General features: G+C 42.6%; 1 protein-coding gene across 1 annotated transcript; it reads left to right on the forward strand.

Annotated features, from left to right (window-relative positions):
* Positions 1–1,738: 1,738 nt before the first annotated feature.
* LOC123965197 (nuclear receptor ROR-alpha A-like) lies at positions 1,739–11,397 on the forward strand (the record flags this gene model as incomplete). The annotated part of the gene is made up of 9 exons (XM_046041778.1): positions 1,739–1,903; positions 4,824–4,965; positions 5,118–5,377; positions 5,465–5,651; positions 8,489–8,610; positions 8,716–8,848; positions 8,965–9,072; positions 11,096–11,206; positions 11,285–11,397. Coding segments are annotated over exons 1-9 (1,341 nt in total), but the record flags the coding sequence as incomplete, so codon positions are not given.
* Between the last annotated feature and the right edge of the window lie 506 nt (positions 11,398–11,903).

Below are 11,903 nucleotides of genomic sequence, written 5' to 3' on the forward strand. Positions count from 1 at the left end.
CAGCAAATGTTTATGTTCCCTGTATCCAACCATCTTTTTATCACCTTAGTTAGAGAATAAATTCACTGTAATATAATCAAGAGCTGTGTGTGTTGCCTATTTCTAGTTCCTGCCAAGAGAATTGACCCTTTAGATATGAGACTGACTGACTGATTTAAGATAATTGAGCGATTATTAACTAACTGATCACTAGTAATAATTGTATAATTATTCAAAACTACCTAGAGGTCCGGAGACTCTAGGATTATAACAACTCCGGTGGTGCCCTGAAACGAGGAAAATTTTGATTTTATGAATCTTCAATTATGAATTCATAATTGGGTATCAATTCTCATAAATTTATTAAAATGCATAACTATAAAATGTAGGTCTGCTACACAATCTATTAGGTCTTCTGAGAGCTCTTTTGTTCGAGGCATTGTTCACATCAGGCAATGCTTCATAATAATTGCAAATTTTAAAATGGGTTTGTGTTGTTAATAGGGCAGGGCAGCTCTTACCAACACCTCCAATCTCGTCTCATTGGGCGTTTTCACACTACGTTATTTTCCGCGTGTATTGCGCCAATATGCCAGCCCGCTGCGCTGTATGAAAGGTACGGGGCCGGAAAGGGGGGTTAGATTTGATCCGCCTCTGAGCCGGGAATGTTGGTGGTAACAGAGCCGGAACAGGTGTGACGTTTCAACGCTGTTGCATTGCACGTCGCAGTCTTTTTTATCTTTTTTTTTTCACAGTCTAACCCGGAAAGCCGGATCACTATGTTAAAGCACACCCACGGTTGTGGTATTATGCCAAAATATTATGGTCTGTATGATGGCGTATGCTGCATAATGGCGGACATTCTTTCTGTGTTTATTGCGGGTTATTTAACTTTAAAAAAGTTGACGTTTACTTGGCATCACACGGGACTCGACCCTCGGTCTTCTGTTTGAAAGTCCTGTGTTTGTTTTTCACATCTATCCATCACCTGACTTCTTCTGCAACTAAAGGTCGCAGCCTAACAGTAAATGTAAATATGGGTTGTAATAAGGTGCTGCACAGGCGATATAAAACAGAACAATGAGTTTTAAAATAGTTCGGATTTATGTTCAGGATTTGAATCTTTTTTTATCTCAGCTTGAATGTGTATTTATTTTGGCGCGTTTGCTGGTCACATCATGAAACTAGAGTTTTGAAAAAACAAACGATGAGACACCAGATCAGAAAACACCTGAACAAACAAACATATTTTGTTAATTCATTTGGAGGACTTGTTGAATTTAAATCCTCTGTTGTGCTTATATAGATTATATACTGAATTTTGTGCAGCCCTTTACAGACTGAATATTTGAGTTAGTGTTTCAGTAAAGACTTAAAGACTGCAGACTCGGCTCCTGCCATATTTGCTGCACCAGCATTTGTGCAGCACCGTGTTTTTTTCGGCGCAAGGCTCCACACACGTACGCTGACAACGCTGCAAGAGCAAGGACATCTCCTGTTTCGACTTTGACTCGTTAGTGTGATGACTTATATCGAACAAACCCTCGCCACCTCACCCTTTGTCTGTCATGTTTGTGCAGCCGTGAGTTTATTCGCCACCATTTATGAATGTGTCCGTGTGAGGAGGGATTGCCGGCTGTGTTGTAGTATGTTTGACGTTTCTTTTATTAATGGAGCTTCTTTAAATGAACACAATCGAGCATTATCATCTTCGTGTCATCTGATACAGAGCTAATCTGAGAATAAAGCTGCCATTGTGATGGCGTCCATGTTTCTGCTGGCGGATGTTTTGATGTTTGGAGCGTGTGATCCTGACAGTTTATTCTCTTTGTCTGCAGCTCAGATTGAAATCATTCCCTGTAAGATCTGCGGAGATAAATCGTCAGGGATCCACTACGGGGTGATCACCTGTGAGGGCTGTAAGGTAAGCCCCGCCCTCTCCTCTATATTGTCTCACTTCCTGTTTGGCATGAGCTTCCTGCCTTTTCTCAGACAGAGGTCCATTCCCAATCTCCACCCTGAAGACAGAACCCTCACAGACTTGGTTGAAGTCACCTGGTAAGTGCTCAAGTGCGAGAGGCTGCAAAGGGGCAGAAATGGTAAAATGGGACATATCTTATTTCTTCACCGTGACTACGCCAAAACAATTCTTCGTTCATCTTTGTTCTTGTAGTTCCTCCTTCCATGTTTGTTTACCTTTTTTAAACGGCAACTTCCCCTGGAAACCCTGTGTTTCAAATCAAATGTCTTTATTGTCCACAAATGTGGAAATTTGTCTTTGGCATACACAGTACAGACCATAACTGATTGGATTCCGGAGTGGAGACATTATGAATTTAGAGAGATAATTGCATTTGGTATGAAAGACTTTTTGTAAAGGTTCTTAGTTGCTACAGCTGCTCTATAGCACCTTCCAGAGGGCAATTTAATAAATTCATTAAACAAGGGGTGTACAGGATCAGATGCAATTCGTCTAGCTTTTTGTTTCACCTGCGTTTTATACATACATCCCAAATGTTGTTGCTCTTTCCCAGCCAAATTTGTAATTCTGCACAATCTGTTTTTGTCCTTTTCCCCCAAGTGTCCATACAGTGTACATACAGTGCTTGAAGTGGGGCGGAACGCACCGGTACGCGGTACCAGCACCTCCACATTTTACTCTTTGGCGTACCGGGACATTTTCTTGCGTACCGGGACTTCTCCCGAGCTGCCGGTCCTCTCCTCTGCCCTCTATGTGACGCTCACCTGTTCCCGTTCTCGCCTGCCTGCTAAACTCTGTTGGCAGAGAGAGACGAGGGAGAAGAGAAGCTCGGTGCCTTTCAAGCAGCCGTGTGCTTGCCACACACAGCCTGGATAAAAATATTGACAGATACTGTAGGTGTCATTTACACTGAGGACACTGGGGACAGGTCAGAATCAGAATCTCTCCATCATTTTTTGAAAGCTTTTGTTAAAAAAGTTCTGAAAAACAGCAACAAGAAATGTTGAATAACAAATGAAACAATAAACAATAAGAAAACATGCGATGCAACTGAAACATAGAAGAAACAAATGTGAATTGTCCAAAAGCTGATTACCGCGTTATATTCTGTAACATATTGATATTTTGAATTGTCATCTTAATTTTATTTCCCTTCATATAAATAAAGACATTTCCTCCATAAATCGGTGCAGAAAATGTCTCCAGAATGCAGGAAATTGCGTGGTATATGCGCAAAGTCGTTAATGTTATAATATTTACTAGTTTCATCTTGTGGTTGAGGATAGAATAGGTATTGGCACCTATTTTTTTCCACTTCAAGCACTGTGTACATATATAAGTTAGAATGCTTTCGACGAGACTTCGATAAACACTCTTGAGGATATTCTTGCTTATGTCCAATTTCTGGATCAGATATAGACGCTGCATTGCTTTTTTAAAAACGTACTCTGTGTTGGCTGTGAAATTACAAAAATGGTTCCTAAGTATTTAAACTCCTCAACTATCTCAACAGGCTTATCGTTAATCAAAACAGGAGAAATATATGGACAAGCACTGTTGTGTCTCGTGATCGCTAGCTCTTTAGTCTTCTTTGCATTAATAGAGAGGGCACTGTCACAACAACACACTCTGAACTGTGGAGAATTCCCTCAGGCAAAGTCTGCAGAGATGCATGTACTTAAAGTCTGCACAAAGGGTTAAAAAAGTCTGCGAAACAAAACCCCTGATGCACCTGAACGCTCACCGGGAACGCTACTCAAAGTCTGAGTGTGGAGATTGGGATTCAACCCTTTTCATGGAGACTCCGTCATTTATATTTCTTTTTTGTTCCACCACTTTGAAGCCTCTCAGAGGAAATCGGCCTCTGACTGAAAGACTTCAGAGTTTAAAATCAAAAACAGTCCTTAAATCTGTCCTTTTACCTCCTTGATAACTTTGTTATTAGGATTAAAATGCAAATGTTCGTGATGTTTCTGTGCAGATTTGAGCAGCACTGGGCTTCAGTGGCTGCAGTGAACGTCATGAGATTGGGTTTTTTTGTTGGTTTGTTTCTGGTTCTTGTTTGTGTTATTTCCACATTGTCAAATGGACCAATTGTGACACCTGGAAAGACAAGTTGTCCTCTGCATCAGGACAGTGGACGCACCAGGATCCACTAAGACTGCTGTTGTTGCTGTTGTTCAACATTGTACAGCTTCAGTTTCAGCCCCAACACCCCAAGACAGCAGGTCCTCACACCTACACGACAAAATGAGTTATCTGTCAGGGTCTACCAAAAGAAGTCTTCTGGGTAAGCTTTCAAAAATCAGCTTGTAGCAAAACTAATATCTAGCTTGACCGTCACATTTCATAGTTCAGCCCATATTTACCACAATCGCTGCTTAACTACAGATGATTTAAGTAAGTTTTAAAAACACAAAAATCTATTTCCCTGTTATCCTCCAACACCTGGGCAGTTTCTCTGTCTCCACCGCAGCCTGCCTGCGGTCCGACAGCCTGAGTCTCATTAACAGAAGCAGAAGAAACATTTGTTCAGTTTGGACCATCAGTCACAAGAGAAGAACTCCTGCTTAGAAAGGTTCCCTGAACAAGCCCGAGTGTGCAGCTGCTGTTGGCAGCTGGACGCTCGCTTCACAGCCAACGAGCAGCGGATGTGTACAAACACGAGAGAGAGAGAGGGGCTGATGGGAGATGTGGCAGTACGGCCCGTGGATCAGGGGTTTCTGGGTAGTAAAACGGCAAATCAAATAAAAACAAAACAGCTGTAATATCTTTTACAAGTGCTGAAAAGACGAGTGAAGGCCACAACTGGAATCTAAAAACAAAAACCCTTTTCAGACAGAAGTGTTCCCTCCTCTTTCAGGGTTTCTTCAGGCGGAGTCAGCAGAGTAACGCCGCCTACTCGTGTCCTCGCCAGAAAAACTGTGTTATCGACAGAACGAGCCGCAACCGCTGCCAGCACTGCCGTCTGCAGAAATGTCTGTCTGTGGGCATGTCCCGAGACGGTGAGTCACACACAGGTGCATACATTTAACACGTGCGCACTCTCACCTGCAGACACATCTGGCGGTCAGCAGTCAGCAGTGCTCAAGTGTCTTTGTCTGTGAGGTTATTATTATTCATGTTCTTGCTAACCTCTCCTCTACCTCAAACACAGCTGTAAAGTTTGGTCGCATGTCCAAGAAGCAGCGGGACAGTTTGTACGCCGAGGTGCAGAAACACCGCCTCCAGCAGCAGCAGCAGCAGCAGGGTCCTCCCCTCCTGTCCCACCCCAGCCTCGGCAGCCCGAACCCGGGCGAGGCTGAGCCGCTGTCCCCTCACTACGGCCTCTCTTCCACGGGCCTCACGGAGCTGCAGGATGAGCTGGGAGGCTACGTGGAACAACACTCGCCTGAAGGAGGATCTGTCTCCTCTAAGGTCTGTCAGAGGTGTTTGAGTAAAAGCTACACCCTGAAATGGAATTACTTACAGTTCATATGTGTCAACCTTGCTTTCCACAAACAGGCAGACTCTGGAGGAGGAGAAAGAGGAGGTGGCGGGTTCTACCTGGACTTCCAGCCATCCCCGGATCAGTCCGGGCTGGATGTCAACGGCATCAAACCGGAGCCGCTGTGCGACTACGGCTCCAGTAACAGCTTCTTACCGTACTGCTCCTTCAGTGACGGGAACACATCGTCCCTGGCTGAACTCGGTGAGATGGAGGAGAAAGCAAAGGTGGTTGTAGAGGAGGAGGGGCCAAGGAGGAGGACACGCCTCCTCCGAACAGTTTAGCCCCAATGACAAGCAAGGTTGTTAACGAAAACTAATAAATAACATTTTTATTAACTGAAATAAAAATAAAAACGAGGCTTTACAAAAAAATAACTGAGACTGTAAAGTCTTAATAGTATTCAAAGTAAAAGTGTACAGTGCAGAATGAAAAATGTCCCATGTGACTGTTATTATTATTAATCATCAGCTTTTACTGTTGTAGCTGGTTGAGGTTGAACTGTTTTATATCAGACTGAAATTAATGGTTTTTATTATGGTTTATTTTCTTCTATATAGGGAGAAATATTGCCACATTTGCCCGAAGTGACTTCTTCACAATGCTTGTGCTGTCAGTCCAAACCTCAGAATTTACATTACATTCATTCATTTATCTGACGCTTTTATCTAAAGTGACTTACAGCTGCTATACATGTCAGAGGTCGCACGCCTCTGGAGCAACGAGGGGTTAAGTGTCTCGCTCAGGGACACAATGGTGGATGGGTCACAGTGGGGGATTGAACCCGGGTCTCTCGCACCAAAAATTAAAAGGTAAAGTTTTGACATGAAAAATGTCTTGAACAACTATCGAAACAGTTGCCAGATAAAACTCATGTACTAGCTGTACTTGTATAAACTGTTGGATTAATTTATAACAAAATATTACATTTTATAAACTCCTCGTGTGTTTTGTGTTTAAAAATCTGACTTTGTAAAGTGACTGAAGCCGTCAGATGAATGTAGTGAAGTAAAAAGTCCAATATCTCCCTCAGAGGTGGAGCAGAAAGTGGTGTGAAATGAAAAGTTCAAATACCTCTAATTTGTACTCAAGTACAGTACTTGAGTAAATGTACTCAGTTACTGCCCACCACTTTAATAACCCTGGCGACGGGTCGGAGTTAAAGTCTGCATCCACACCTGGTGATCCAAAAAAAGGAAAATGACAAAACGTTCCGCCGTACGGCAGAAGGCTGTAAAGAGCTGGAGGGAAAAACCAACAGAGGGAGAGAGCGATGAGGAAATATCTTAAAAGACGTGAAGCAGAGCGGTAGAAGAAGCAGCAGCCACATAGAGGAGTTAGAAAGAGAGAAAAGAGACACTGTGGGCCGCACAAAGACAGAAAGGTGGTTTAAAATAGGTTGGAAGCTCATCTTCAGAGCTCATTAAAGTCTCTGTGTGGTAATTAGCCGTCTCTTAATTAGGGCCAAGTGGGACGAGGCCGGCCACTCGACGGGGGAAATCATATTTTCATTCTCCCTGGAGATGTTTTTATTCCTGTTTTTTTTTTTTTTTTCTCTTTGACAAAAGCATCTATCATAACACCTCCACCTCCACCCCCCGCCCCAGAAGCTGTGTCAGCCGACGGTGTTTCTGTACCTTGTTCTTTTGGTCTCTCGTGTTATTTCATATTCATATGGAGCAATTAGCCCAGAGACGCTGAACAGAACAACAGTTACTGTATGTTTCAGGGTTGTTTCCTGCCTGAGCTGCTGCGTTCACAAACATTTTGTTGACACAGTTGGATTTTAAAAATGTGGCAGAGTTTCTCTTCTGTGCCACACGTGCTGTGTAGGAGTCCGGGGCCCGAATACATGAAACCTTTGAGTTTGTGCACGCTGTAGGCCTGCGTTCAGACCAAAATAAAGGAACCAGATCCATGAGTTTAAGGGCTGATTAGATGCCAAAACACTTGTCTGTCCTTAAATGTATATTCAAAATAATTTAATGTAAAAGTAGGTAAGGATTGGTTCTAAACTCATTATATGTGCTTTATAGATTTTTTTTATTTTAGTGGTCGACCAATACGGGTTTCTTCGAAGGCCGATGCTGATTTTTATAGAGCAGGATATATAATGCCGATATCCAAACAAAGGAAAGTCATGTATAATCCCATTATTCCTAATGTTATTTGCACGGTACAGAATATTTGGATAAAAATACCACGTCATCGTGTTTCTGCTTTGCATGACTTAGGCTATAAGACCCAATCAGAGAGCCGAGCGTGAGCGGCTGCGTCGTCGTTTCTAAAGTCCTCTGTTTTGGCCCGTCTTCACTAAAACGCCCTCTGGAGTTTGGAAACACAAATTGTGTTTCCAAACTTCTCTGTTTTTAGTTCTTCGTTTTCGCCGTTGTAGTCTGGACGGGAGGTGCAAACGTAGCAAAAGGTCTCCTTTAATGACTTTAATGAGCTCTGAAGATGAGCTTCCAACCTCCTGCCATTTTAAACCACCTTTCTGGAGAACGCAGCAGTGTGGACGCGGCCTGTTGACTAACTCTTTCCCACCCTCGTGATTGCCGCTTAACAGAGGGTTTTTTGTGACGACTTTCCGACTCTAGAAAGTCGTCATGGTGACAAGCATTTCATATTCCTCCGTTTTGCATTGCAGATAGTTCCCACTCGATCGGCTCGTTCACGGCCAGTGTCCACTAGAGAGACGCTGTAGGATGAAACTGGTGGTTTTGTTTTCTAGCTTGTAATGACCGGGTCCGTGTTTGGAAATTCGGCTGCTGCTAGAAACCTTCTGAACGATCAACACCGAAGGAATCCTATAGATTCTTCTATATTTACATTGCATGTTTTCTTAATGTGCAAATAAACCTTTCTCAAAGCATTTTCATTTTAAACAAATTATGCCTTCAAAAAAGTTGTGGGTCCAAGGTGTAAATGACACCTATGGTACCAACTTTTACTCAGCATGTTGTTGACTTTCTTTTAATGGTCACAGCCCCGACCTGATGGGTCGATCTAGCCGTGTTCACCTGCTCACTGTCTCGTCGCAGATCACCTGGCTCAGATCATCTCGAAGTCCCACCTGGAGACGTGTCAGTACCTGAAGGAGGAGCTGCAGCAGATGACCTGGCAGAACTTCCTGCAGGACGAGGTGGAGATTTACCAGAGCAAGGTGCGTTTACTGGAACTGAACCAGCCAGCGTACCGCTCCTTGGTTATTGTGCTGTTAACTTCAGACGTGTTTAGTTTTAATCTCTTCCCTGTCGGTCCTGTGCAGCCGCGGGAGGTGATGTGGCAGCTCTGCGCCGTAAAGGTCACCGAGGCCATACAGTACGTGGTGGAGTTCGCCAAACGCATCGACGGCTTCATGGATCTCTGTCAAAATGACCAGATCGTGCTGCTAAAAGCTGGTGAGGGGGGGACGCCAGGAACATAACGGCTTCATTCACATCTGGTGCTGTTCACTGTCAACAAGTCAGATGGTATTACACATGAATCACCCGTCTCTCCGTGTTTCCTCTGCCAGGCTCTCTGGAGGTCGTCTTCGTCCGAATGTGTCGCGTGTTTGACTCGCAGAACAACACCGTCTACTTCGATGGGAAGTTTGCAGGTCCCGATGCCTTCGAGGCGTTAGGTGAGCGGGGGAACTTTCTAACAGATGATTACTGACCTCCTGTCTCTGCAGGTGCTGCATCACAGCAAATAACATCTCCCCTGCCTTCACGCAGACGCACCGTGGGCTTAGTTCAAGAGTAGTGGGAGATTTGAATACTTACTCAAGCTTACTCAAGCTGTGTCTATCGAGAGAGATAAAGAAGGTCTTTATCAATCTATATGTAAAGAGATATATATTCTCCCTTTTGCACACATTTCCACATCAATATAACGTCTAATATTCCACTTCCTGGGTGCTCTGTAGCATCTGGAGTTTCTGAAATTGGCAGTAGTGAAAATAACCAAGGACATTTACTCAAGTAAGTAAAAAATACAGTCAACAAAAAACTAGGATGTAAAATTATTAATTAAGATTTGACTTTATTGATCATAAAATGGGCCTAATAAGAGCTATTTCTGGATACTTCTCAGAACTTTTACTAGTAACAAAGTATTGTTGCACTGTGGTGTTACTTTTACTGAAGTACATGATGAGTACATGAGTACTTCTTCCACCTGCCAGCTCTCTCATCACAAAACTAAGATGTTATTTGTGTCTGTCCTTAAATTTATATTCAAAATAATTTAATGTCAAAGTAGGTGATGATTTGTTTTAAACTCATTATATGTGCTTTATAGATTGCAGAGATAAGCTTTCAAAGGCCGATGTTGATATCTAGAGAGCAGGAAAGAAAAATCATGTATAATCCCATAATTCCTGCAGAGAACAACCTAATCTACATGTTATTTCAGTAACGTGTTGTTTCAGATGGAAGCTTTATTAATGAATGAAACAGAAACATACTGCTGTAGATTTCAGAACACAGCTGGTGTTTAAGGAAGAGCAGGGTTCACTTTGTCAGACGTAATTCAGCGGCTTTATTCTCTATAGTATAACTAGATAGATAGATATAGATTTAACTCAGTACAGTAATGCTGTTAGATTAGACCTGCTGTCATTTAGGAGGAACGTGCTATGTATAGTAAAAGCTGAGGACATTTAGGGATCCAAACTTATTTTCACCACCCTCGACGTGAGTGCAGGTATCGGCCCGCGCTCTTTATCTCAAAATGCCAGATATCAGCCCGTTTAATCCATATTTCACTACTTAATTTCCTGAATAGTTGTTGTTCACGAGACGAAACTTTATCCCTGAATGTGCCTCTGGTGAAACATCAGGCTTGTTTTAAAGAAGAAGGTAAATATTGGATCTTTGGCTGCACAGTCACATTAAAATGATTAAACGTTGAATTACCGTAAAACTTTATTTAAAAGCAGAGCCCTAATTCAACGCCTATACCTTTTTAACCGGCCTGGATTTGACAGATAAACGCGGGTCTCAATTAGTAGCCTGGTCTGATTTTTCTAGAGGTTCTCTGGATGTTGAAAACCTCTTTCAGTTTTCTAGAGCCTCTTTAAATAATGGAACCATGTCCCAATTTGGGTTCTGGATTCGGACATCACCACTTTTGAGGTTAGACTTTTCTGTTTGAAGAAGCTTTTAGTTGGGGCAGGATTGAGCAAACTTGAAGTTATTAAATCGTGTTCATTATTTTATTTTGTGGATATTATTCTGGCTGTGTATCACGCTCCTTTGTTTTGTTCCGGTGTATTTTGTAAAGTGTATTGGGACCATGTCTTTTGGTGATTTTGCACTTTAAATAAAATGTGATCGATTGATTGATTAAAGCCCACCTCTTGAGCTGAGCTGCGTAAATCACACATACAAATATAAATGTTGTCAGTGTGGACATGCTACACGCCGTTAGATTCTCCACAATTCAATCATTTAGTTAACTTTACAGAAAAATTAACCCAAGTTGAAATGACTACGGTAACTTTCGGCTTTCATCCTTTCTAAAGTAGGCTCTGTCTGTCTCTCCTGATTTTATTTAAGGAGTATTAATGCTGTTTGATAGCAGCCTGTTTCCATCTTTGCTGAGCGAGAGGCCTGAAAGTCACTGAATGTGTTTCATCACCATTTCCCATTGTGTGTTTCCAGGTTGTGACGACTTGATCACATCCGTGTTCGACTTTGCTAAGAGCATGTGTTCGCTGCATCTGACGGAGGACGAGCTCGCCCTGTTCTCGGCCTTCGTTCTGCTCTCCGCAGGTACGTCTCTTCGCTCATCTGTCTCGCTCCGTCGTCCTGAAAGATTGAATTTGAGTTCACAGGCTGTTTTTGCCGCAGACCGGTCGTGGCTGCAGGAGAAGCTGCAGGTGGAGAAGCTGCAGCAGAAGACTCAGCTGGCTCTGCAACACGTCCTGCAGAAGAACCAGAGGGAGGAAGGGCTGCTGAACAAGGTACACACAGCGCTGAAGTTAAGACTCGAGATTTTACTGATTTAAACTGTATTAAACCCTGATTATCAAACCTAAATTACAAACCGTCTGCCTCATGAAGCAGATTTTAACCAAAAGTAAAACATCTGTGTGCAAGTCCAGCTGCAGAACCGTCACTCCTGTTATGTGAGTTTAATGTTCAGTTTAGAGCTTCTGATTTTAAGACTGTTCTTCATCTCTGCTGATCTCTTCTGGTAGGATCACAGTTGTCTTGTTTTAGGAATGTTTTGTGTGCCTGTTTTTATCTGACGAGTTTGGGACAAGAGACAAAGTTTCTGTTTGCATTGTAATGTTATAAACATCACCGCTACTGCAGGACATATCTGGTGTACATAATAAATCTGATAATGAAACCTTTTGCCTGATAAAAATAACTTCAGAGGACGTTAAAAATAAAACTCAGACGTTAGAACATGGCGTCACATTGACCTCTTGTGGTGCTGACCGGTAAAAACATTTTCTCTTAA

The sequence above is a fragment of the Micropterus dolomieu genome, unplaced genomic scaffold (assembly GCF_021292245.1).
Source record: "Micropterus dolomieu isolate WLL.071019.BEF.003 ecotype Adirondacks unplaced genomic scaffold, ASM2129224v1 contig_8837, whole genome shotgun sequence".
Lineage (NCBI taxonomy): Eukaryota > Metazoa > Chordata > Actinopteri > Centrarchiformes > Centrarchidae > Micropterus > Micropterus dolomieu.